At 37.6% G+C, this 27,559-nt stretch overlaps 1 protein-coding gene across 8 annotated transcripts in view; it reads right to left on the bottom strand.

Annotated features, from left to right (window-relative positions):
• The window catches only part of RAB23 (RAB23, member RAS oncogene family), a 74,384-nt gene that overhangs the window by 20,451 nt on the left and 26,374 nt on the right, over window positions 1-27,559 (bottom strand). For 2 of the 8 annotated variants that reach the window (XM_072832488.1, XM_072832487.1), the window contains exons 5-8: window positions 26,549-26,631; window positions 24,898-24,990; window positions 24,142-24,359; window positions 21,284-21,420 (exon numbers count right to left, since the gene is read on the bottom strand). In XM_072832488.1, coding sequence (XP_072688589.1) covers window positions 24,184-24,359; window positions 24,898-24,990; window positions 26,549-26,631 — 352 coding nt within the window. In that variant the 3' untranslated portion in view covers window positions 21,284-21,420; window positions 24,142-24,183. Of the gene's footprint in view, window positions 1-4,471; window positions 4,560-13,698; window positions 14,620-14,974; window positions 21,421-24,141; window positions 24,360-24,897; window positions 24,991-26,548; window positions 26,632-27,559 lie in introns of those variants that run through there. The other 6 variants (XM_072832490.1, XM_072832489.1, XR_012034048.1 and 3 more) reach the window with 5 other exon arrangements.

Raw genomic sequence — 27,559 nt, forward strand, 5'->3', positions numbered from 1 at the left:
AATCTTTGTTTTTGAAAACTGCAGTGTAGCAGAGCAGATATCCAGACATAGAAATAGAAATTTTCAAGATTGTCATATTCAATGGAAAAGAATACTATTTTTATATGAAGCTTTGGGTGAGCCAATTATTAATGAAGAAGATAATTTCCCCATTAAAATTAGTTTTTCCTTGTAATTACAGATTACAGCAATACAATGCAAAAATGGGCCTATTGAAATATATACAAATTATATACAAACTATGAAGCCACTTGCAGGTTCTTATACACAAGTGATAGGAAATGTCAGAAGAAACATTACAGTGTCACTACATAAATTTTCATGGAAAGTTAAATTCACACTCATACATACATGAATGGATTTGTATGAAGGGGTAAATCTTTCTAGATCAGCTGTGCCATGAGAATCAAGTCCAGATATACTAAAATTTATATTTCAAAATAATTGATCAAGGCAGCCCAGGTGGCTCAGCGGTTTAGCGCTGCCTTCAGTCCAGGGTGTGGTCTTGGAGACCCGGTATCCAGTCCTACACCAGGCTCCCTGCATGGAATGGAGCCTGCTTCTCCCTCTGCCTGTGTCTGTGCTTCTCTCTCTCTCTTTCTCTCTCTCTCTCTGTGTATCTCTCATGAATAAATAAATAAAATCTTAAAAAAAAACAAAGTTGATCAGAAGAGCACTTGGCTGGCTCAGTCAGTAGAGCATGTGACTCTTGATCTGGGGATTGTGACTTTGAACACTGTCTTGGGTGTAGAGATTACTTAAAGATAAATTTTTTTTAAATGATAAAAAATAATTTAAAAAAGTACATGTGTGATCTTGCATTTGCCAAATGTGACTGGCATGACTTTCAATTATGTTAATTGAAAATAAAGTTACTAAAAGTATACATTTTGAATACCTGATAAATGAATTTGCAGAAACATGAGCCAGAAAAGTCTCATGACCAATCAAGATAGCACATTCCCCACAGGAAGTCTGCTTCTCCCTCTGCCTGTCTCTGCCTCTCCCTGTGTCTCTCATGAATAAATAAATAAAATCCTAAAATAAATAAATTTCTATCATAGTCATCCTACTAGTTTGATACAATTACTGCTCTGTTTTTTATATTTTTATTTTATTTTATTTTATTTTATTTTAAGATTTTATTTACTTATTCATGAGAGACAGACAGACAGAGAGAGGCAGAGACACAGGCAGAGGGAGAAGCAGGCTCCATGCAGGGAGCCTGACATGGGACTCGATCCCGGGTCTCCAGGATCAGGCCCTGGGCTGAAGGCAGTGCTAAACTGCTGAGCCACCCAGGCTGCCCTCCATTTTCATTTTAATAGTATTAATCTGTATATGACATGAAGCTTTGATGTATATAGAGGGACTAATTTCTTCATCACTTCATCACTTCATCTTCATCACAGTGGTTGGACAAGGTGAGCCCAAACTGAGCTAACCAAATGCTCTCCATCATGAATATGAATCCTGAGAGTTTAAAGAATCTCAAGAGCAGAACTAGGACACAACATTGTTCTATATGATTGTTTACAAAAACAAGGTGGGAAATGCCATGTGAAACAATGATGGGATTTTCTTTGCAAAGAATCTCTTTTGGGGGATCCCTGGGTGGCACAGCAGTTTGGCGCCTGCCTTTGGCCCAGGGCGTGATCCTGGAGACCCAGGATCAAGTCCCACGTCAGGCTCCCGGTGCATGGAACCTGCTTCTCCCTCTGCCTATGTCTCTGCCTCTCTCTCTCTCTCTCTTTCTCTGTGTGTGTGTGACTATCATAAATAAATAAAAAAATTTAAAAAAAAGAATCTCTTTTGGGACACCTGGGTGGCTCAGTCAGTTAAGCATCTGCCTTCAGCTCAGGTCACGATCCCAGGGTCCTGGGACTGAATCCTGTGTCAAGCTCCCTGCTCAGCGAGGAGTCTGCTTCTCCCTCTCCCTCTGCCCTTCCCCCTACTCATGCTCGTGCTCTCTCTCTCTCAAATAAAATATTTTAAAAACTTTTAAAAAATAATCTGTTTTAAAAAAAGAAAAAGGCAAAACGGAGCTAGCAAAAAGACATAATAATCTATGATATTGTTTGTCTTTCCTTTTACGAAAGATTAGCATGATTTCTAGTCACCAGATGGGCAGCCATAAACTGATTGGTTAAATTTTGTGGTCTAAATATAAACTGTGAACAATACTCTGAAAATATTCAATAACTGAATCAATAACTTGTTAACATTAATAATTAGCAAAAAATGCTATTATTACAACCAAAATAATAGGTAGTCTTTGGGAGATACTGCTTTCAGATGCCTGAGCACTCTTCCATTTGAAAAAGAACAGTTTATTAGTTGTTACTTATATTTTTTCCTCCTAAATCAAAAGGAGATTCATAGCAGTAAGGAACACGATATTTACCTAAGTGAAACGCAAAGAGAATTTTCTGAAAAGGTCCTTATATTAACTATGTCTTCATTATATTCTGTATTTTAATACTTTGAGATCTGGAGGCTTGCTGACCTGGAGAGACTACCCCTCCCAGGGCTAGCCAATTCCTAGATAGTCAACAGTTTACCCCTCAAGCTAGCCTTTTCTTTTTTTTTTCTTTAAATATTTTATTTATTTATTCATAAGAGACACAGAGAGAGAGAGAGAGAGAGAGAGGCAGAGAGGGAGAAGCAGGATCCATGCAGGGAGCCCGAAGTGGTCATGCCCTGAGCCAAAGGCAGTCCTAAACCACTGAGCCACCCAGAAGTCCCAAAAGCTAGCCTTTCAAATGCAAAGCAACCAATCCGGAGCCCACACCCCAACTACCTCCTCCACTAGCTCCCACACTCAGAGCTACTATCCATGTGCCCTAATTACTGCAGGGACAGCTACCACAGGACGGACAGCTCCCGTGCAGCAGAGCGCACTGAAATTTTTCAAACTAACCAATCCTAAACTTGCTTACCCTTCCTAGCCTGTTTCTTCCAATGGAAACCACAATAAAGGCTCTTGCTCACATTTTCCCCCTACTCCGTCGCCTCCTGATTGACCCCAGTGCTTCCTGGCACCCCCAACCCTGGTGGCATGGCACATCCCTTCCTCTTAGAGGAATTATTTCTATATTCTGTACACTTCCTTTTTTTTTTTTTTTTTTTTTTTTTTAGGTCTTGGCTTTCTCCTTTTATTTACCTTTTAGCTAACCCAGATCTTAAAATTACTTATAATGTAATCTTCATTTATTTTAGAACTACCTCTAATTCTTTCTGAGACAAGGCAAGAAATATCTGACTAAATAAAAGAATGAGTCATTAAATTATAAAACTTGCAAAGGAGTGCCCTTGTAAACTTACTTTTCAATCTATCAATATGAATTTTCCTTTTTTTTTTAATCTCTATACCCAACATGGGGCTCGAACTCATGACCCTGAGATCAAGACTTGCAATGCTCTTCTTACAGAGCCAGCCAGGCACTCCATGCATTTTCCATTCTTTTTTTAAAAATATTTTATTTATTTATTCATGACAGACATAGAGAGAGGGTAGGGAGCAAAGACACAGGCAGAAGGAGAAGCAGGCTCCATGCAGGGAGCCCGATGTGGGAGTTGATCCCAGGACTCCAGGATCACGCCCTGGGCCAAAGGCAGGCGCCAAACCGCTGAGCCACCCAGGGATTCCCTCCATTCTTTTTTTGATTCTTAGTGTCTGTACTACCTCCAGCCTCTGGAGGATGTTATTTCATTTTTTTAAAAGGTTTTATTTATTTATTCATGAGAGACACACACACACAGAGACAGAGGCAGAGACAGAAGCAGAGGGAGAAGCAGGCTCCATGCAGGGAACCTGATGTGTAGGATCTCCAGGATCAGGCCCTGGACTGAAGGCAGTGCTAAACTGCTGAGCCACCCGGGCTGCCCTGGAGGATGTTATTTCAAATGTAATTCTTTCATGTGAAAATACCTCTATTCTGTAAAAGAAGGTCTATAATATTTGAGGCAATAAACAACACCAAAACTTTGAGAAACCCTTCTTATCAACTAAATGTTAATCCAATGAGTGGGGCCATGCAGAGTGACAAGAAAGCTAAAAATATAGATTTTGATGGTTTATAAATTATATTAATTTTTAGTTAATATTTATTAGATGAATTCTTTCTTTGTCCCTACAATGTCAAATGTGCTCCCTCTGACAAATATATCGGTGGTTGCTGTCCATAAAACAAAACAAAATGAGGAGTGGCTCAGTCAGTTGGGCATCAGGCTCTTGATTTCCACTCGGGTCGTGATCTCGGGGTCGTGGAATCAAGAATCAAGCACTGTGCCCAGCTCCATGCTTGGCGTAGAGTCTGCTTGGCATTCTCCCTCTCCCTCTGCCTCCCTCCCCCTGCTTGCACTTTCTCTGTCTCAATAAATAAATAGTATTTTAAAATATATATATATAAAAATAAAACAAAAGACTTCATCACTTTTTTTAAGTTTTATTTATTTAAGTAATCTCTGCACCTGATGTGGGGCTCAAACTCACTACCAAGATGAAGAGTTGCATGCTCCTCTGACTGCACCAGCCAGGTGCCTCTTCATTACCTTTTCTAATTAAACAAGAAAAAAAATCTATTTAAGTAGTGTCATTTTCCTTAGACTCCTGCTATGCTATTTAAAGATCATTCCTCAAATGAATAAAAAAACAAGACACATTATGTATGGGGTCTACAGGAAACTCACTTCAGACCTAAAGACACACGACTGAAAGTGAAAGGATGGAAAAAGATATTCCATGCAAATGGAAGTGGGGGAAAAAAGCTGGTGGCAATACTTCTATCAGACAAAATATATATTAAAACAGAGACCGTAACAAGAGACAAAGAAGGGCATTACATAATGATAAAGGGATCAATCCAACAAGATGTAACAATTATAAATATCTATGCTTTCAACATTGGAGCATCTAAATACATAAAGTAAATATCAACAGAAATAAAAAGATTGCTAGTAATACAATAATAGTAAGGGGACTTTAATACCCCACTTACATCATGGATAGATCATCTAGGCAGAAAATCAATAAGGAAACAATGTACTTGAATGACACATTACCAAATGGGTTTAGATATATATAGAACATTCCAACCAAAAATAATAGAATACACACAAAATTTTTATGGTACAGTTCTGTGAATGTATTTTCTCTTCCTTATGATTTTCTTAATAACATTTTCTTTTCTCCAGCTTACTTTATTATAAGAATACAATATATAATATGTATAGCTTACAAAATATGTGTTAACTATTTTTTCTATTGGTAAGGCCTCTGGTCAACAATAGGCTATTAGTAGTTAAGTTTTCAAAGAGTTGAAATGTGGATTTTCAACCACATGGAGGGTTGGCACCCCAGCCCCATATTATTCAAAGGTCAACAGATTCATCTACTATGTGCTAGGCCCATTGCTGTGCTAGGATACAATGTGAGCCACAAAAGACAAAGTGCTTCTCCTTAGGGTACTTACAGTCTAGTGCCTGAAACTATAAAAGGATCACATAAATATGTGTAAAATGCAACCTCAAAAATCACTTGGAAAAAAAGAATAAAATGGGAAGATCTGGGAAGTCAGAAGAGGTTTTCTTAGGTGATGGGGTTACCTGTGTTTCCCCATTATATTAGCTAGATTCAAATGATACAGAAAGGAATAGATAGTGAGCCTACTACCACTGTGTGCCTCATTCTGCACACTAAAATAGAATTGAATCTCTTCATCTGTGCTAATTTTCTATTAACATACCCTCTTAATCTTTATCTTAGGCCAGACCATTCCTTTCCACATCCTTCATTCCTGTTCCCCACGTTCATACAGCATCCTATTCTGCACACAGTTCTCTCCACAGACACCACTACTACTTACACACACACATACACACACACACACCTCATCCTTCTCATGTCCCCACCCACTACAGTTCCTTTTCCTGTTCCCAATTACTAAGGGGAAAATATTCAGTGATGAACGACCACTACCATTTGCATTTTTATCAGCATTTGCATTTTCTGAGTACACATAATACTGACATTTGGAAAGTGTAAAAATGTGAAATTATGAATTAAGTTGCAAACCTCCTAAGAACTTCTTACATTTTATAGGTGGCTGGCTGTGGTAGATGGTATTTGGTTGATACCAAACTGGGACACATGGGTTTTAGAACAAATAGTATCATGTTGTTTGAGAACACTTAGGAGATTCATAAAAGATATTTAAAACAGAATTTCTAGAAAATTCCTCTTTCCCATAAGAAATCATTCCTAAAACAAAACTCAAGGCAAACATCACTGTGAGATTGCCTGTGATCACTTTAGATACAAATACAGGTCAGATTACATCATTGTTAAATTATAATGTAAAGAGCCTGGGTTTTTCAGGGCTCTAAATGAAGTCTGGGCAGCAACTTGTTTTTTTTGTTTGTTTGTTTGTTTTGTTTTGTTTTGTTTTTTTAGCAACTTGTTTTAAAATACACACACACACTCACATACAGGCACATGGTTTGTTACTAATCTTCCTCTGAGAGTTAAGAAAATACACACCCTAAGATGTCATACAGTAAGAACTTTACAATTGTTTATACCATATTAGGAAAAAAGCTTATCCCATGATTAACTAGAATGTTTTTCCTTTTGATTTGGTAACCATCACACTAGTTAAGGAAACCATGAAACAATTTAAGTTCATTGCAAGTTATTTGATGTCCATGTTGTGATTAGGAGTAATCTAATTTATATTATAATAATTCCCTCAAGGAATATTTGTGGGTAGGCAAAAAAAAAAAAAAATCTCATCTTTTTTCTATTTGGTAACACTGTATAGTATTATATTTTATTGGCAGGGAATTTTTAATGCTTTATTAGAGGGTTTTACTATATATTTTTTTAAAGATTTATTTATTTATTCATGAGAGACACAGAGAGAGAGAGAGGCAGAGGGAGAAGCAGGCTCCTCGCAGGGAGCCCGATGTGGGACTCGATCCTGGATCCCAGGATCATGCCCTGAGCCGAAGGCAGACACTCAACCACTGAGCCACCCAGGTGTCCTGGCTTTTACTATATTTTGACATGAAAGAAGTTTATGGTACTTTCATTTAGAGGTAGTAGAAGAAAGAAATCATTATTTATTGAGAATTTATGATGTGCCAAACAGTGTTCTGGACATTAACATGTCAGATCTCATTTAATTAGAATGAACATTGTACCGAACCAATTGAAGAACCAGTTATTGTTAATAATAATATTATTTTTTAAAGATTTTGTTTAGGGCGGGGGGTGGCTGGGAGGAGGAGCAGAGGGAGAGGGACAAGCAGACTCCACAATGAATGCTGAGCCCCATGTGGGACTCGATATCAGACACCAGAGAGCATGACCTGAGCTGAAATGAAGACTTGAACGCTCAACTGACTGAGCTACCCATGGGTCCCCTATTATTATTACTTTTTAATGACAAAGCTTTTCTACTTTTTTTTTTTTTTTTAGAGACAGCGTGCACATGCAAGCATGGGGGGCTAGGGAAGAGGGATAAGAGAGAATTCCAAGCTGGGCAGAGTCTGAGTCAGGGCTTAATACCATGACCTGGAGATCATGACTCCAGCTGAAATCAAGCCACTCAGGTGCCCATTAATGCTATTTTAAGTTTCCAAGAATTCTTTTTTGTTCTCATAATTTTCCTCTTTTTTACTTATCTGTTGTTTCATGAATGTGTTATTTTTTATGAAGTATCTATAGATTTTAATGAGCTGTTGTGTGTGGGTTTTTTTGTCGTTTTTAACTTTTTTCTAAGCTCTAGCTTATCCTTGGATTTTATCTCTGTTTTTGATGTTGGAGGCTTTGTTTCAGTGTATGGGGATCCTTGACAATTCATTCACATTTAAGAGTGGAACATTAGGCACCTGGGTGGCTCAGTTGGTTAAACATCTGCTCAGGCCATAATCCTGGGGTCCTGTGGTGGAGCCCCACATTGTCATTGAGCTCCCTGCTCAGCAGAGAGTCGGCTTCTCTCTCTCCCTCTTCGCCCCCCTGTTCTGGCTCCCTCTGCTCTCTCCCTCTCTCTGTCCAATAAATAAATAAATAAAATCTTAAAAAAAAAAAAAAAAGGAACATTCAAACCTGACTTGAAGCTGTGCGTGTATGAGCATGGCTTTGTCAAATAGTGGGCTTTACTATAGAGAGATCTGATTTTGGTGATTCTTGGAGAGACCTCCAATTATCAGTATCTTTAGTCCTTTTCTTTTGGGCTTCTTAGATCTCCAGAAAAAGCATGTCCAATGTTGTATGTGGAGGCTCTAAGTCAGCTTACTACTGATCTTGGAGCTGAGTGGCTTTAGAGTTTCTCCCTTCAATATGCAGACTTGCACTTGCTACACTTGTTCTCAGTGTGGTAGCCTCCTCTCAGATGGGCCTGATGCTCCCTCTGGTTCACTTTTATTCAGAAAGCAAACAAAATCTGCTGTGGTGGGAGAGGGGCAGTTGGCCAGCTATATATGGTGGTAGGTAATGGGGGGGGGCAGTATAGGGAGAAAGCAAAGGAGATCTGGAGTATCTAACTGCTTCTTTTTTTTTTTTTATCTAACTGCTTCTGATCAAAACTTTCAAACGATTCTCCTGTTTTACCCTTCTTTTTCAGAGATTGCCAGTGTTTTAAAGTTTAAGTTTTATTATTATTTAGATAAGGAGATAATTGCCATGGAAAAGATAGTTTGTTATTCACCATTCCCAGAAGGAAGCCTGCCACACCACAAAGAGCCACAGGGGAAACACCAGGGTTGGTCAGCTGACAGAGGGAATAAAGGAACAGCCTTTATTGCAATTTCATAAGAGGACTCGGAGAGGCAGGGTAAGCAGGCTGAGGATTGGCTAGTTTAAATAATTTCAGCAGGCTCACAATAGCCAAACTGTGGAAGGAGCCTCCGTGTCCATCGAAAGATGAGTGGATAAAGAAGATGTGGTTTATGTATACAATGGAATATTCCTCAGCCATTAGAAACGACAAATACCCACCATTTGCTTCAACGTGGATGGAACTGGAGGGTATTATGCTGAGTGAAGTAAGTCAATCGGAGAAGGACAAACATTACATGTTCTCATTCATTTGGGGAATATAAATAATAGTGAAAGGGAATATAAGGGAAGGGAGAAGAAATGTGTGGGAAATATCAGAAAGGGAGACAGAACATAAAGACTGCTAACTCTGGGAAACGAATTAGGGGTGGTGGAAGGGGAGGAGGGCGGGAGGTGGGGGTGAATGGGTGACGGGCACTGAGGGGGGCACTTGACGGGATGAGCACTGGGTGTTATTCCGTATGTTGGCAAATTGAACACCAATAAAAAATAAATTTATTAAAAAAAAAATTTCAGGGATCTCTGGGTGGCGCAGCGGTTTGGCGCCTGCCTTTGGCCCAGGGCGCGATCCTGGAGACCCGGGATCGAGTCCCACATCCGGCTCCCGGTGCATGGAGCCTGCTTCTCCCTCTGCCTGTGTCTCTGCGCCTCTCTCTCTCTCTGTGACTATCATAAATAAATAAATAAAAAATTAAAAAAAAAAAAAACTTAAAAAAAAAAAATTTCAGCAGGCTCTGGGGCCTTGGGGCTGGCTGTCCTTAAGTGTGGATACCTGGTGTGGGATGATTAGGGCAGCAGAATAGTGGCCCAGAATGTAAGAATCCCTTAGAAGTGGTGAGGAGAGGAGCCCTGGGAGGTGTAGTCTCCCCACTACCAGTAAGGCCTCAGATGTCAAACCTCAGAATAAAGAGTTATGCTTAATACACTCAATCCGGGCAATTTCTGAGCCTCTGGGAGATATGTGGTGCAAGATGGCTCACTTATGGGGTTCTCCACTGCCTGTTGACGGTTCTGTTTTCCTGGATATAATATGATTATGACACGTGAAGACTTATCCCAATCCATCCACTCTCCAGCTTCCAAAATTGTTTGCTGTTGTTCTCTCCAAGTATGAGACATTTATGCCTTTGTTTTTTTTTTTTTTAAGATTTTTATTTATTTATTAATGAGAGACACACACAGAGAGAGAGAGAGAGGCAGAGACACAGGCAGAGGGAGAAGCAGGCTCCATGCAGGGAGCCCTATGCGGGACTTGATCCTGGGTGTCCAGGATCACGCCCTGGGCCAAAGGCAGGCGCCAAACCGCTGAGCCACCCAGGCTGCCCTATGCCTTTTTAAACATCCTTTAAGGTCATTTTAATGGGATCTGGAGAGGTGGTAAAGGTGAATGCTTGTGTTCAATCCACCATCTTTAACAGATACTCACAAAGTAAGTACCAACAATTTTTCCACTTACTCTGAAAGAAGGGAATATTTAACCACCACACTCCACCCGTACACCTGCCCAAAACAAGATATATAGTGGCCATATAACTATCTTAAAATATTTGAAGGGCTTCTGCATAGAAGGAAGAATAAACTTACCCTGAGCTCCTCCAGAGTCCATAACTAAGAACAATGAGTAGAAGTCTGAGAGATTTTACAGCTCAATAAAAGAAAAAATATTAGAGCAGTCTAAAAATGTAATCTGCTGCTTCATGAAATAAAGAGCTTTCCATTATGAAACACACGTATTCATTCATGAACCCCTATCAAGTGCCCATTAGGACCAACATAGTTCTCTCTGACCTCAAGTTGCTCATGGTCTAACAGAGGGATAGAAAGGTCTGAGCCTAAAGATTCCTGATCCTCGAGGTCTTCCGTTATACTTACCATAGAATTTCTATTTCTTTAGGAGCACTTACAATTCCTTGCTTAATGTCTGTCTTTTTTTTTTTAGTCTCAGAGCTCCATAAGGGTGAGAACTGTGTCTTTATTGAACATTACTTTACCACTTAGATTTAGTATGGTGCCTGATACATTGTAGGTGCCCTGAAGCAGACCAAACTTTAAATAACAGATTAAAGAGTAGCATGATATAAATATAATCATGGCACTAGAGGAGAATTCTAGAGGTCGAATTAAGTGCAGACATTTAATTTAGCATGGAATGATAAGGGAGGACTTTCCAAGGGATGATGGCACTGAAATGAAGTCTTAAAGAACATTAAAGAGTTAGTAAGGCGGGGCGGGGCGCCTGGATGGCTCAGTCAGTTAAGCATGTGCTTTCAGCTCGAGTCATGATCCTGGGGTCCTGGGATCAAACCCCCATGTTGTCGGGCTCCCTGCTCACTTGGGAGTCTGCTTCTCCTCTCCGTCTTCTCCCTCTGCACCTTCCCAACTCCTGCTTGTGCTCTCTTTCTGCACTTTCTCTCTCAAATAAATAAAAACCTTAAAAAAAAAAAAAAAGAATAAGGCAAGGAGGGAGAATAGAATTCTAGAAGAAACAATGATCAAAGTCACAGAGATATTAAGAACATGAGGCAATCTGTGAATTACAACATACTCTCTATAGCAGTTTAATAAGGAGCACATGAGTGAAGACCAGAGAGTAAGATCAGGGCAAAGTCATACTCAAGAGTTTGACAAAATGGCAATGGATATTATGCAAGGCTCTGAAGCAGGTTTTACAATTTAATTTAGATCATTCTGGCAGCAATGTGTAGGATGTAAGAGAGGTGGCAGGTAGAGGCAAAGAGACCAGTTGGGAATGTGGAAAGTAGAACAAAACTAGAACATGAACACAATTCAGCCAAGTTCTTCATTTTATAACAAAACTGGCCTTTCCTCCAGTTTCCAATAATAGGTTCCTCATTTCTGTCCAAGACCTCACTAGAATGGCTTTACCATCCATGTTGCTATTCCGAATTACTTGGGTATTCTCTAATTGGATGGAAGCTCCTCTGCAGCTCTGATTTCTTTCTGACTTCTCACCAGAACTACCATCAGTGGTCCATTCATGGCAATATGGAATTTTTCTCACATGCACCCCAAAATCCTTCCAGTCTCTGCCCATTACCCAGTTCCAAAGCCACCTCCATAGTTTTAGGTATTTGTTATATCAGTAACCCACTTCTTAGTACCCATTTTCTGTCTTAGTTGTTTGGGGCTGCAATAAGAAAACACCATGGAATCCATAGAATGAATGGCTTATACATAACAGATATTTATTTCTCACCGTTCTGGAGGCTGTAGATTTCAAGATCAAGGCATCAGTAGATTTGGTGTCCAGTGAGAACCTGCCTCCTGGGTCATGGACAGGCATCTTTTGCTGTGTCCTCACATGGCAGAGAGGGCAAATGAGCAGTCTGGAGTCCCTTTGATAAGGGCACTAATCTCACTGTTGAGGGCCCTGCTCTCATGACCCAATCCTCTATCAAAGGCCCTACCTCCTAACACCATCATGCTGGAGATGAGGATTTCAACATATGAATGGGGGAGGGGGTGCACACAATCAGTCATAGCATCTGACATCTATAATTAGCCAAAGATAGAATCTATCGTATCTCTTGCCATGTCTGTTCCCTGTTATTTATGGAACTATTTTTCACTACAAACCCAGAGACTTCTTCAGTGTTATTTCCTGGCTCTTATCATTAGCTGACAAGATTCATGCCTGTCCCTCCTAGTGGATTATGATCTGGTTCAGGGTAAATTTAAGCTCACTTCCTTACATGTGAACCACTGGCACTAACTCAGTTCATGTGTCAACAGACAGCCTCTGCATATTGTCACAGTTTAATATTTGATATTTTCAAACATCTAGACACACAAAATATAGTTTTGATCAAAGAAACTATTTTCTTCCAAAGTCTAAGCATGATTGTTTTTTGTTTTTTTTTTTAAACAATGTTACTATTGACAGTGTTTGGTATGTGGAAGGCCGTCAACAACTATATGAGTCAACAACAACTATATGATAAATGAATGGACATTTCTGGTCAAGAAATCAATATAAAAGGCTGAGAATGGCAAACTGTGGGTAGGTTCTAGAAATGGTAATCAGACACATTAAGCCCACAGTAAGAAGCCCACATGTAATCAAAATATCAGATACATGTAAGCCCACAGTAAGAAGGTGAGCTAGAGTGAAATGTTGGGGAGTCCTGAATGCTCAGAAGAGACATTAAGATTACCATCTAAGTATTCACAGAACCATTAAGATTTTGGTTATAATCAGATATCTGCTTAAGAAAGATAATTCTGAAATCTCCCATTTCAGGGATGAGTTTTCAAATGTCATTGAAATGACAAGTATAATATAAACATGGGAACAATTCTGTTTCAGGGATGGAAAAAGAGAAGATATAGGCCAGAGCAATTTCTACAAGACAAAGTGCAAACAGGACCAGAGTGGGGTGAGGGTTGCGGGGGTGAGGATAAGCAGCCTGAAATTCAATAAATGAAAAAGGAAAAGCTTGCTTGGGAAGTAAGCAATGATGCCCAGGACAGAACCCAGCCCCCGACACCTGGAGTGGAGGTAGCAAAGCTGCAGGGCTGTCAGCAGGAAGCCCTGCCAGAACAGCAGCTCATTAAGTCTGCCCTAGTGAAGTGAGCACAAAGGGGATGGATGTAGTGAACCTCTAAGAGGAGGATTGGTGCCTGTTGCCAAGGTGAGTGTGGGAAGGTGGGGTGGGGCAGCACCAAGGAACAACCCTAGAGAATAAACTTTGAGAAGCAGCCAGTGGGCACAGCAGTGAAATTCTGAGATAGCTTCCTCCCTATTTCCTATACTCTGTAAATCTTGCAAAATCACCACAGAAAATACAAACGTTTACTCCTTCTTTGAGACCAAAAGATTTGCCCAAAGACCCAGATAATCTCCAACACAGTTTATTTGAAATCCCAATACTGGACCAATATACTTAGGATGAACCACTAGAAAAGTTAACAAATTTCAAATTTTACTGACACACACGCACACACACACACACACACACACACACACAGACTTGAATAAAGGGACACTATGACGTTTCTACATAGAAAGACTCAATATGACAAAGATGACAATTTGCCCCAAATTAATCTATTTTTATGCAATCCCAACCAAAATCCTAAAGGGTTTGTATGAAGCATTTCATCAGGATTTCTTCTATTCTCGGAAGCCCAGCACTCCTTCCTCAGGAAAGGAATGATGAGCAAGCCCTACATGTCCTCCTTCAATCTGGTTCCATCTATGCCACGTGGGAAAAATTCCTTGAAATTTGTGCCATGTGGATGGTATTTTCCATATTCCAGTGTTAATGTAAGTTGTTTTATTTTTTTAAAGATTTTATTTATTTATTAATGAGAGACACAAAGAGAGGCAGAGACATAGGCAGAGGGAGAAGCAGACTCCTCACAGGGAGCCTGATGTGTGACTTAATTCCCAAACTGGGATCATGCCCTGAGCCAAAGGCAGATGCTCAACCGCTGTACCACCCAGGCGTTCCATTGTAAGTTGTTTTAATTATCAATTGCTATGTAATACACAACTCCAAAATTTAGTAACTTAAAGCAATAATCATTTACTTGTTTGTGATTTTGCAGTTTCGGCAGGGCTCAGTGGGGTAGCTCATCTCTGCTATATTTGGCACTAGCAAGGTTGGTTTGACTGAGGCTGGGTGATCCATCTCCAAGACTACTCCAGATTGGTGCTGGCTGTCACACAGGAGCTCAGCTGGGGCTGTTCGCTGGAGCCCTTTATTTTTGCTACACAGGCCTTTTCACTTAACTGTTTCCTCACACCATGGCTGCTGGGTTTCAGAAGGAGAAAGCAGAAGGCTTATTAATGCCTGGGTTCAGAGATCCCAGGCTGTTACGTCTCTGCATTTAATTAGATGAAGCAGTTAGAGGCCCACATCAGATTCAAGAAGAGACATAAGCTCTCCCTCCTGATGGAAGTAGCTGCATGCACATATTTGGGGGCCGTCTTTGGAGACTATCTACTACTCAGGTTGTTCATCGATTTTATATTCCATTGGCCAGATTCCATAAAGGATATCCAAATGTTAGTGCTTAAGCCATCACCTTTCTTAGAAGTAGTCCCAAATAAATATTAATTTAAATATAATTCATCATTAAAGCAGTGTTTCCCGGAAAACAAGCACATTATTTTTCTAATTTTTTATTGAGGTGTATAGTTTACAGTGAAATATACAGATCTTAAGTGTATAATTCAATGTTTTGACATACCCATATAGCTGTGTATGCATAAACATACATATACATAGCTATGTAATACACACCCATATCAAGATATATCTTCCTCACCCAAGAATATTCTCTATGCCTTTTTCTTGTCAATGCATGCTCCCAGAAGCAACTACTGTTCTTATTTAGATTTGCCCACTCTAGGACTTCATATAAACGAAACTATACAGTACATACTCTTTTTCTCAGACTTCTTTCACCCAGCATTTTTTGAGATTCATGTTGTTTTGTAGATTAATAGTTTGTTCATTTTAATTATGAGTATTATTTCATTGTATGAATATACTACAATTAGTATAACTATTCATGTGTTGGTGGTATCTGCATTTTTCCAGCTTGGGGCTACTTTTATTTTTTAAAGATTTTATTTATTTATTTGAGAGACTGCAAGTGAGAATGAGTGGGGCATGGGAGGCAGAGGAAGGAGAGGAAGAAATAGATTGTTCACTCATCAGGGAGGCTAAGGCTCGATCCCAGGACCCTGGGATCATGACCTGAGACAAAGGCAGATGCTTGCTTAACCGACTGAACCACCCAGGCACAGTTTCAGTCTATTTTAAAGCTGCTATGAACATTCTTGTACAACTCTTTTCATACACTTAAGATTTTATTTCTCTTGGGTAAATACCTAGAAGGGAAATTTCTGGGTCATATAGATGATGTATCTTTGATTTTATTAGAAATTGCCAAGGTTCCCAAAGTGACTAAATCAGAGTTCCAATTAGTCCACATCTATACAAGTATTTTGTCAATTATTAATTTTAGCTATTTTAGAGGCTTGTAATGGCATCTTATTGTTGTATTAATTCACACTTTCCTGATGACTAACGTTTTGAGCATTTTCCCATGTACTTATTGCCTATTCATATATCTTTCCCTATTATGTGTCTGTTAAAGTATTTTACTCATTTTTATTTGTGTTGTCTTTTATAAATGAGTTGTAGGGTTGGGTTTTTTTTTTAACTGTTTTATTTATTTATTTATTTATTTATTTATTATTATTATTTTTTTTATGATAGTCACACACAGAGAGAGAGAGAGAGAGGCCGAGACACAGGGAGAGGGAGAAGCAGGCTCCATGCACCGGGAGCCTGACGTGGGATTCGATCCCGGGTCTCCAGGATCGCGCCCTGGGCCAAAGGCAGGCGCTAAACCGCTGCGCCACCCAGGGATCCCAAGGGTTGGGTTTTTTTTTAACGTATTATAGTTATAAGTCCCTCACGAGATATGATTATTACAGATATATTCTCCTGGTATATGGCTTGTCTACTCATTTCTTAACCATGTCTTTGAGTAGAAGTTTTAAATTTTCATTATATTCAATTTACTGATTCTCTTACAGTTAGCACTTTCTAAGACCTAAGATATACTTGCTTACCCTAAGGTCATGCGGATTATTTCCTGTTTTCTTCTAGAAGCCTTAGTTTTAGCTTTTATTTATTAGGTTAATAACCCACCACAAATTATATTTTGAGGATATTATGAGGTTAAGTCCTAAGATTCAAAATATCTAGTTATTCCAGTACATTTTCCCTTTATCCATGGAACTGTTATGAAGTCTTTGTTAAAAGTCACTTGACCATATTTTTGTGGGTATATTTCTGGATTCTAGTCTGTTTCAATGATCTATGTATCTTCTTTACTGCACCTATACTGAGAATCTTAAAATCATAGAGTCGCAGTTCTTCAACTCTTTTCTTTTTCAAAATTGTTTTGGCTATCCTAGGTTCATCACATAACTTTTAGATAAACTTTAACATTTTCAATAAAATGCCTGCTGGGATTTTGATTGGAATTGCATTGAATCTATAGATCAATTTAGAAAGAGCTGACAACAAAACAATACTGAGTTTTCCAATCATGTACATAATACATCCATTTAAATCTCCTTTAATTTCTCTCAGCAATAAGTATCATGCATTTAAATTTTAAGTGTTTGTTTATAATCTGCTTTAATTCATGTAATTTATAAATCTGTGTAAAAGCCATACTAGGAAATTTCAAGATCAGTATGACATTGTTTTTTTCTTACAATCCAATAGAAGAGCAAAATATTCTCATTACAATTTTAAAAGTAGAAAAGTTTGAGTAACATTTTAATTAGAAGAGATGAAATATGTACATATTTAATAATAGCACAAAGAATGTAAGAATTATAGAGGTGTCACACGTAACACAAAAAACAAGGTGTCACACATAACACAAAAAGCAAATTCAGCCTTTGATTTCTCTATAACAATTAAAAATAATAGAAATATATTTGAGTCTGTCACTTAAATATATGAAAAACTGAATTATAAGAAATATAAAAATAGGGAAAATAAAAAACCTTTCAATGACAACTTCTGCATCCATGTTGACATTCAGCATGGGTAATAATTTTTGTTTTGAAGATTTTTTTTACGTATTCTCTATACCCACTTGGGGCTCAAATTTAGAACCCCGAGATCAAGAGTTGCATGCTCCACCATGTGAACTAGCCAGGCACCCCTATTTTTTTATTTAATATATTCATTTATGTAGATTGCTTAACTTACTTTATTAAATTATTTCAGCATTTAATAATCAATATAACCAAGCTAAATCCTTCAACTTTGATCTTCTACTTTAACTAAAAATGGCTAGTCAGAATTCCTTTACATAAGCCTCTTATAATGTACTTGGGAGTGGTTAACTTTTTTTTTTTTAAACTAAGTACATAATCCCAATTCAAAAGGTTTTCTTCATATTTTTAATTATTTAAATTTTTTTGATGAAACTATCAAATCTGTACTAAAATATTATTAAATCAGTCTTTTAGGATACATCCCTCCCCATAATTTCAGATGAGAAATTAGACTTTTGATTGAAAAATAGTTACTTTATTATTTTAATTCTCTTTTTAAGACAAATGCATCAAATAAGAAATCAATATTATGTTAGGACAGTTAAACGCTGAAAATGTTCCTAGCAGTAGTAATTCCTCCATAAAATATAACTGCATATATAAAGCAGTATCAAATCCATTCATATATATTAGACTATAAAGTATAATGGAAGATAGCACATCTTTTTATGTCTGGGTAATATAAACATAATAGTTACAAAATAGGATAGAAAATGGCTTTGTTGCTATCGAATATGTGACTCTGACAAACTTAGATCTTCATTCTCCTCCTCCTTTGAAAAAAGGGAAGGAATAATAATACTCCATAGAATTGCTGTAAAGATTAAATTACTGTTTGCAAGGTACTTTGTATAGTTCCCACCTGATAGTAAGTACTAATTAATGGCAACGGATTTCATCTTATGGCACTAATAACAACAGAAATACAGTTGATCCTTGAACAACACCGGGATAAGCAGCACCAACCCCCACACTGTGAAAAATCCAAGTATAACTTTTGACTCCCCTAACACTTAACTACTAAGCCCTACTGATAACATAAGCTGTCTATTAACAAATATTCTGTATGTTGTGTGTATTCCATACTGTATTCTTATAAAGTAAGCCAGGAGAAAAGAAAATGTTATTAAGACAACCATAAGGAAGAAAAAATACATTTATAGTCCTGTAAAAAATCCGCATGGAAGTGGACCCACACAGTTCAAACTGGCATTGTCCAAGGTTCAACTGTATATTGCCTTATATAAGGGCTATTCGATAAGCTATCTAATTTGTAAGGCTGACAGAGAGGAAAGGAGAACTGGGGGCTCTGCAATATGGCAGTCATTCCACAGCTCTCTGTCTGTATACTAGAAACCAGCCACCAGGTAAAAAAGTACATGAGAGTACAAATGCACAAACAACATCCTGGAGTCTTAGCCAGTGTTTTCTTTAGTGTCCGTAGTTCATTACAAATTAACAGTAAAGTGATTTAGAAGAATTAAGGTACTTGTGGGGGGGATTAAGATTTTATTTATTTATTCATGAGAGACACAGAGAGAGAGAGAGAGGCAGAGACACAGGTAGTGAAGGTGTCGCTAAACTGCTGAACCAGCTGCTGGGGGTGGGGTTAGACTTAGGTTTTAGAATTAAATTGAGAAAGTATTTAACTGATTTTCAGACCTTCTTAGTGATTTAAAATGAATAATCATAAGTGGAAAATACACAAGTGCAAATAAAAATTCAAATGTGTAACAAAGCTCTCTCTCAGTTCTTATAAGAAAAAAGGACAAAACTAAACACATAAAATTATATTACAACTATCAGGAAACTTCAACCACCATGAGAGATTATCTTTTTTATATAGAAAAGTAGCAATCTCTTCCCCCACATATTTAATTAATATGAAATAGAACTACAACATATTACATAACATGATTTTTTTTTTTTTTTGGCTACTAAAGACCACAAAACTATTTGCTGTAAAATATGTTTTGTGCAAAAATTAAAGAGACTGTATTCTAAGAGAGTAGAAAAGGAAAAAGGAATCATTAACAGATACCCATTGTTAGGAATGGAATTTTTTCCCCCAACACCTATCCCACTGCCAGCAATGGGAGTGAAGTCAACTTGGTGACATAAAAATTAATATTTTATATTACTTTAAAATAGATAATACCAGATTATTTCCATACTATGAAAAGCAAACATTCACTCTTGACCCCTTAAAAAGGACATACCCCAGAAAATTCTATTCTTTTCAATGTTAATCTGGACAAAGGGAAGAGGATGGTGCAGATGTAAGACTTAGAAAGAGACAGAACATACAGAAGAAATACATACAACATTATGCATTTGTTCAAATAATGAAAAATGAATTTATGACACATTTTCCAGGAAAAGTTACATGTCTTGAAATCCTGCGAAAACCAGGTATATAGGGAGGGGTTAAAAACAAAGTCATTGATGAACAATAATTGTTTTTTAACAGAGTTCATGCAATTATCTTAGTTGGAAAACTACTGTCCCAAGTTACCATATTTATGCTCTGCCACGTGATTACTGTGAAAATCAGTTCTTAAAAGAAATTATTCTGCATGTGGTGCTGACAGAGTCCTTGAGAAAGTGCTATACAAACCGAAGTTTCTAGAAATTTTTAAGTGATCATCTTAAAATACCATACAAAAATGTGTAAACGAAAAGATGCTTTAGAGTTGCAGGGCCTTATAAAATCTATCATGCAGATGAAGACAAAAGATCATCTTTTCTGCATTTAAAAAATTGATAGCATAACCTTAAAAGTTCAAAATTGCATTTTCAGCAGAAAAAGGCGCTAGATGCACCACTGCATTTCACAGGACCCACGGGATAACTGCAGGGGTGCCAGACATCATAAGGGCTTGGCCAGCACGAGCTCCTCATGCTTATAGATGGACATGTGAGAAAGATTTTGCAGCAAGTCTCACCTGGGAAATACTCTAGCATTAAACATTTCTACTCTTTTATCTACCCTGTCAGAGAGGAAAACTGCTTTTAAAAGATATAAACAATATAAATTCTGATAGTAAAGCACTGTAAAAATTAGGTATGATATTTTTGGCACAAAGCACTTTTAAAATCTGAGCTTGTTTTGCAAAATATATGTCTGGAATTTTTTATTTGAAAATAAAAACTTTTAACATACACGCAATGTGTAAATGATTTTAAGAATGAATGAATTAGATTCTCTTTCCTTAGTACTGAATATACCTTCAGTATACTTCAGTACCAGATATCTGCATACATAACTCCATATTCTACATTATACAGATATTGCACAAGTAACATTGACAAATATACACTAATGCAGTCTGGCAAGATTTAGGGTTTACCTTACACTATTGTTTTTTTTAAGTATTTGGATTCAATACTACTTTCCAAAAAAGCTATATGACCAATTTCAGAAATACAATGCTTGCTATCTCTCCTTGGTCAATAATATTAAAATCTGTACCGATATATTTGGGGCATTCCATTTATGTTTTCCAGCACTTAAAATTCAGCAAAACCTGTTTTTGACATTTTTTACAGCATTCCTTCAAAAACAGGAGAAGCTTCGTCTGATGTAAAAAAAACAAAATTAAAACAAGTCCACAAGGCAGTAATCTTTCCACCAAAGATCTCACTCCACCTGAAAAGCACTGCAGAACAATATTTAAGTCTGTCAACTTTCACAGAGCCATTAGGTGCAAAGTCTGCTTAAAAAAAAAAAAAAAACTTGTAACATACCATGACAGTTGGATGCATTTCTTACTGAATTGCACAACATAACTCAATTTTTTTTTCCTCCCTAAAATGTTTTAGGGTATGCTACAGCTGCTAAAAGGATTTCTATTTTTCTTGGTTCTCTGTTTGTTGGGTCGAAGATTGATGACATCTCCACCATTAAGGGTACTTGAATTTTGACCCAAGTGACTTCCAGTTGATGTATTAAAGACACCTGTAAATTGAGGAAAAACAGAGAGAGTGATACTGATATAGTTCAGGGTTACCTATTGTACACTGTGTATCCAGCATCTTAGTAAATCAGTAATATTTTCAGTATTTACAACTTTAAGCTTTTGTTTTCATTTCATTTATTTTATAAGTTTTTTTTTAAGTAAACTCTACCCCTCCTTTTTAAGTAAACACTGGGCTCGAACTCATGACCCTGAGATCGAGTTGTATGTTCTACCAACTAAGCCACCTAAGTGCTCCACGTTTATTTTTAATAGCCAATATATATCGTTTGTCAAAATTCAAAGGGTACAAAAGGGATTACACAGTAAAGTCTCCGTTCCAAATCACCAGTTTACCTTCCCTAAAGCATGTATGTTTTTCACTTTTCCTGTTTCCTTCCAGAGATATTTTATGCATATTTAAGCAAAAATGCAAATGCATTTTTTTCTCCCTTAATTACCAAACTGATGATTAACTGTACACACAGTTCTGCATCTTTTCACTAACAATCTATTTCTGAATTTGCTATCAGCAAGTATGATAATTTTAATAATTTCACTTATTATCTTTTACATCATATAATTTCCTCAAGAATACCAGATTTGTAGTTCACAACAGTATTTGTGAGATTTTATGTTAATAAAAACATTGCATATGTAAAAGCTGTAGTAATGTGGGATTTTCCTATCTAGGGTAAAACAACAACGAAATGGTCTACAAATAATTAAAGCGGTAAGTAAATTAAAGGATGAACTAAATGAAAACTTTTAACTACTATAGTTCCCATTTTGAACTGTGCTGCTCTAATACTATAATCTCTAGTTTATAAACAATTTATCATAAATAAATAAACAAACAACTTATCCTCCATGATACACAAGTCTGTGCCAGAGACACTATCAGCAATACAAAGATGACTATAACCAATTCCTGCCCACAAGAAGTTTACAATCTAATAAGTGACGTGAGGTAGTATGCAGGTAAGTAATGCTTTAGCTACTCTTCCTTAAGTGTCATAAAAGGGACCCAAGATCCCACAGATGGTTCCAAGGAAGGACCAATTATACCTAAAATATAAGAAACGACAGACTAATAAAAAAGGTAGAACTGGACAACTGGCAATGTATTGGACTTAGATCTCTCTTCATTTAGAAGAAAAGAATAGCAGTAATTGCTTTAGCTAGATATACAGCGAGCAGAGAAAGCTTTCTAGACAGTCCTTGAGGAATGAATAGTTCTTTGACAGGGATGGGAAAGAGGTCATTCTATCTATCTATCTATCTATCTATCTATCTATCTATCTAATCTATCTATCTATCTAATCTATTTATCTATTATTATTATTTATAAAGATTTTATTTATTTATTCATGAGAGACCTAGAGAGAGAGAGGCAGAGACATAGGCAGAGGGAAAAGCAGGCTCCATGCAGGAAGCCCAATGTGGGACTTGATCCCAGGAATTCCGGGATCACGCCCTGAGCCAAAGGCAGATGCTCAACCACTGAGCCACCCAGGCATCCTGAAAGAAGTCATTCTTGATGAAAGAACCAAAATAAGCAAGAATGAAGAAGACAGTGTTAGAATGTTTAAGATACAGGGGATCCCTGGGTGGCGCAGCGGTTTGGCGTCTGCCTTTGGCCCAGGGCGCGATCCTGGAGACCCGGGATTGAATCCCACATCGGGCTCCCGGTGCATGGAGCCTGCTTCTCCCTCGGCCTATGTCTCTGCCCCTCTCTCTCTCTCTGTGACTATCATAAATAAATAAAAATTGAAAAAAAAAAAAAAAAAGAATGTTTAAGATACAGCAAGACCTCTGGCAGAACTGGAAAACAGGTACATATATGAGTGGGGCTTAAGGCCATACAGGATAGATGATATTGTCTTTAGATCTCAGCATGAAGAGAGCTGCATTTAATATTCTCCATAATACAAATCTATCAAAGGGCTTCACTCAGGAAATTGGAAGAGACAAGAATGGAGCTCAGAAGACAAAGCTAGACAGAAGCTTATTACAACTGTCCTATTTTGTTTCACAAAGCATTTGAGGTGTCTGACAGTAAGAACATATTCAATAAAAATGGCAAAATAACAACAAAAAGAAGCAAGAACCAAGGGGGAAAAGAAGTTAAAACAGGTCAAGAAAATAATGTGAGTACATGTATGGGGGGGGGGGGTGTCAAAATACAGATATGGAGTCCCTAAGAGACTACACAGAAGCTTTAGTAACAGAAAATTTGGTTCTCAACTTCCTGGTAGCCATAGCAAAAAAACATGACATAGTCAGTCCAGTGACTGTTATAGAGAAGACAACATAGTTATTCTTTAGGAAATGTTAAACTTTGCAGGCATTTAGTATTACAAAAAAAAAAATTCAGTAAAGTGTATGGAAATAGTACAAGTATAGTGTCAGAGGAACAAGTGTTGGGGATCCCTGGATGGCTCAGCGGTTTAGTGCCTGCCCTTGGCTCAGGGCGTGATCCTGGAGTCCCAAGATCGAGTCCCACATCAGGCTCCCTGCATGGAGACTGCTTCTCCCTCTGCCTGTCTCTCTGCCTCTCTCTCTCTGTGTCTCTCATGAATAAATAAATAATATTAAAAAAAAAAAAAACAAGTGTTAAGAGCCCATTTATACATAGGACAGACCTTTGTAAAGTCTTTATCCCTGCTCTCTTAATACATAGAAAGTTCAATAGTTAAAAAAAATCTTTTAACTCAATATACCTTTTAATATGAGAGTTGATACTAAGTTTAACAATTGCTAATCTAATACTTTCTAATCACATTTCTTAAAGAAATAAACATTGGGACATCTGGGTGGCTCAGTGATTGAGCGTCTGCCTTTGGCTCAGGGCCTGATCCAGGGATCCGGAATCGAGTCCTGCATCCAGCTCCTTGCGAGGAGCCTGCTTCTCCCTCTGCCTGTGTCTCTGCCTCTGTGTCTCAAATAAATAAATAAATAAATAAATAAATAAATAAATAAATAAATAAAATCTCTCTTAAAAAAAAGAGAAATGAACATATTATATTAAAAAAATAGCAGGGGCACCTGAGTGGTTCAGTTGTTTAAGCATCTCAATATCGGCTCAGGTCATGATCTTGGGGTCCTGACTAAACCCCCATCAGGCTCTGCACTCAGTGTGGAGTCTGCTTGTCTCTCTCTCTCTCCCTCTACCCTTCCCCCGACTTGCCCTCTCTTTCTCTAAAATAAATAAATAAATCTTTAAAAAAAAATAGTAAATATGGGGTGCCTGGGTAGCTCAGTTAAGCATACAATTCTTGATCTTAGCTCAGATCTTGATCTTAGGGTTGTGAGTTCAAGCCTTGCATTGGGCTCAAAGTTGTGCATGGAGCTTACTTAAAAAAAAAAAAAAGAACCCACACAATAAAAAGATGATTAAAAAATAGTAAATATGGTAATAATGAATGGAAAATAAATTTAGCAGGTAAACATGGGACTGAAATTTCTTGAGTACTTACCAATTTTGTTACTACTTGAATGCATTAATTCTGGATCCTCAGCTATTTGCTGTTTGAGTTTTTGAAGGTATTTTTCAGCCAAATATTTAAAAACTAGAATAAAAGCAAAAGCAAAAATCTTACCAGGTCAGTATAATTTATGCATGTAAAATCTGTTGTTTCATATCACTCACTATAATATTGTATACTTGCTAATGACATTTATTTATTTTGAAATATTTGTATTCTTACATTCATCCTTACCAAAAGGATGAATCCTTATTTCCTTTCCATTTAAAATTAAATTGGAAGTATATAATCTAGTTGAAAAAACTCAACTTTTAAAAATTACTTGAGCATTCAAAAAAAGAATTATTTGAGCAATGCCTAAGTACAATAGTAATTATAAATATATATGGCATTTTATTAGTAAAGAAATGAAATAATACTTAGTAGTCATTAGTTTTAGATACTTGAATAGGGATCAACAATCAGCAATATACCACATTAACTCAGTCTTGAAAACATATCTCCTTTCTTTTTTTTTTTTTTTTTTTAAAGATTTTATTTATTATTTATTCATGATAGTCACAGAGAGAGAGAGAGGCAGAGACACAGGCAGAGGGAGAAGCAGGCTCCATGCACCGGGAGCCCGACGTGGGATTCGATCCCGGGTCTCCAGGATCGTGCCCTGGGCCAAAGGCAGGCGCCAAACCGCTGCGCCACCCAGGGATCCCCATATCTCCTTTCTTTAGGTGAAAAAAACTACCTAGAAGACACTTGAGCAACAATCAAGTTGCAATCTAACAATATAAGTAGCAGTTCTGGAACGAGAAAAATAATCACCTTTCTCTACTCTCACTTTCTTAAACTGGGAAATATTACTAAACAAATTAAGGTCAGGGGTGCCTGGCTGGCTCAGTCAGTAGAGCACGGGACTCTTGACCTCAGGGTCATAAGTTCCAGTCCCACGTTGGGGGATTACTTAAAAAAACAAAAACAAAAAACAACCAGGGGAGCCTGAATAGCTCAGCTGGTTGGGTGCTGATCTCTTGGTTTTGGCTGAGGTCATTATTTCATGGGTCGTGGGAATGAGCCCCATGTTGGGCTCTGTACTCACTGGGGAGTCTGCTTGAGAATTCTCTCCCTCTGCCTCTCCTCCCTCACCTCTCAAATAAATTAATAAATCTTTAAAAAAAACACACACATAAGAACAAATTAAGGTCATTATAACCGCCTAATGGAACATCCACTATAGTGGAGTTCTCAAACAATTCAGTAATTTAAAAAGGTATCCATGAAAAACACATACATGCATACACACTCAAATATATACAGTTATATTTTTAAAGATAAAAAACAAAACAAAACCCACCAAAGTTTGGCAACAGAGAGTAATAAGTATTCAGAGTCATTAGTAATTAGTTAAGGACTCTGAGAAACATCATGCTTTTAAATTTTACTTAATGATAGGAAGATTTTATTTATTTATTCATGAGAGACACAGAAAGAGAGGCAGAGACATAGGCAGAGGGAGAAGCAGGCTCCATGCAGGGAGCCTGATGTGGGACTTGATCCCGGGACTCCAGAATCACGCCCTGGGCCGAAGGCAGGCGCTAAACTGCTGAGCCACCCAGGGATCTCTATTAAATTTTTCTTAAAGGCAGTTTACCTTCAGTCACATTTAGATCTTCTTTCACTGATGTTCTGTAGAATCTGAGCTTTAACTTTTTTGCCAGTGCCTCGGCTTCCTCACTATGTATCGATTAAAAAAAAAAAAAAAAAAAAGCACTTATAAAGATACCTTCTGATAGCTTGTTTTAAAAAATCATTTTTATTACATTTACTGAATACAGCTTAGGGGTGTGGGTGTCAGACCTTCCAGAGTAGTTGAAAGTTATGTTGTCAGTACTTAAACAGGATTTTTAGTTTTCAGTATTGTTGTGGGATAAACACCATTATACTGTCAATTCTATGGTCATTAAACTCTAGTCTTAAAATGGCTAAATATCACTTTTTGTTATATAACACTTAAATTAATTTTGTTTTTAAAAACATTTGAATTTAATCATACTCTGAAAATCTTACACTGCATTCCTTACTTTACTCTTACTGGCTGTGAAACTACTTTGCTGTCAAAGCCAAAGTCATTAAATTAACGACTCCGTCTATGAGAGCAGACTCCTAATTTTAGTTTTATTATGACTCTGATCTTAGTTTTAATAAGACTGTAGTAGCTCTGCTCTAAAATCATTCCGGATGATTCCACCCCACCCTTCTTCACCTTCTTCCTGGTCTTCACAACCTTGTGTAGTTTCTTCCTACACTGTAATCAAGGTTAGTCTGTGTGATCAATACACAGAAGTGATAGTATGTGACTTCTGAGATTAGGTCATAAGAGACATTAGGGCTTCTGCTTCACTCTGTTTTGAATCCTGCTTGGGGAAAGCTGCTGCCATGCTGTGCCGACACTCAAGCAGCCCTAGGGAGAGGTCCACATGGCAACAGGCCAAGTGAGTGAGCGTTCTAGAATTGGATCCTCCAGCCCCAGTCATGCTTTACATGACTACTGTCCTGTGTAACAGCTTGACTGTGACAACAGCTTGTTTTCATGAAAAACCTGAACCAGAAACACATGATTAATCCACCCTCAAATTCCTGACACAGAGAAATGGAAAAAATA

The sequence above is a fragment of the Canis lupus genome, chromosome 7 (assembly GCF_048164855.1).
Source record: "Canis lupus baileyi chromosome 7, mCanLup2.hap1, whole genome shotgun sequence".
In the NCBI taxonomy this organism is placed as follows: Eukaryota; Metazoa; Chordata; class Mammalia; order Carnivora; family Canidae; genus Canis; species Canis lupus.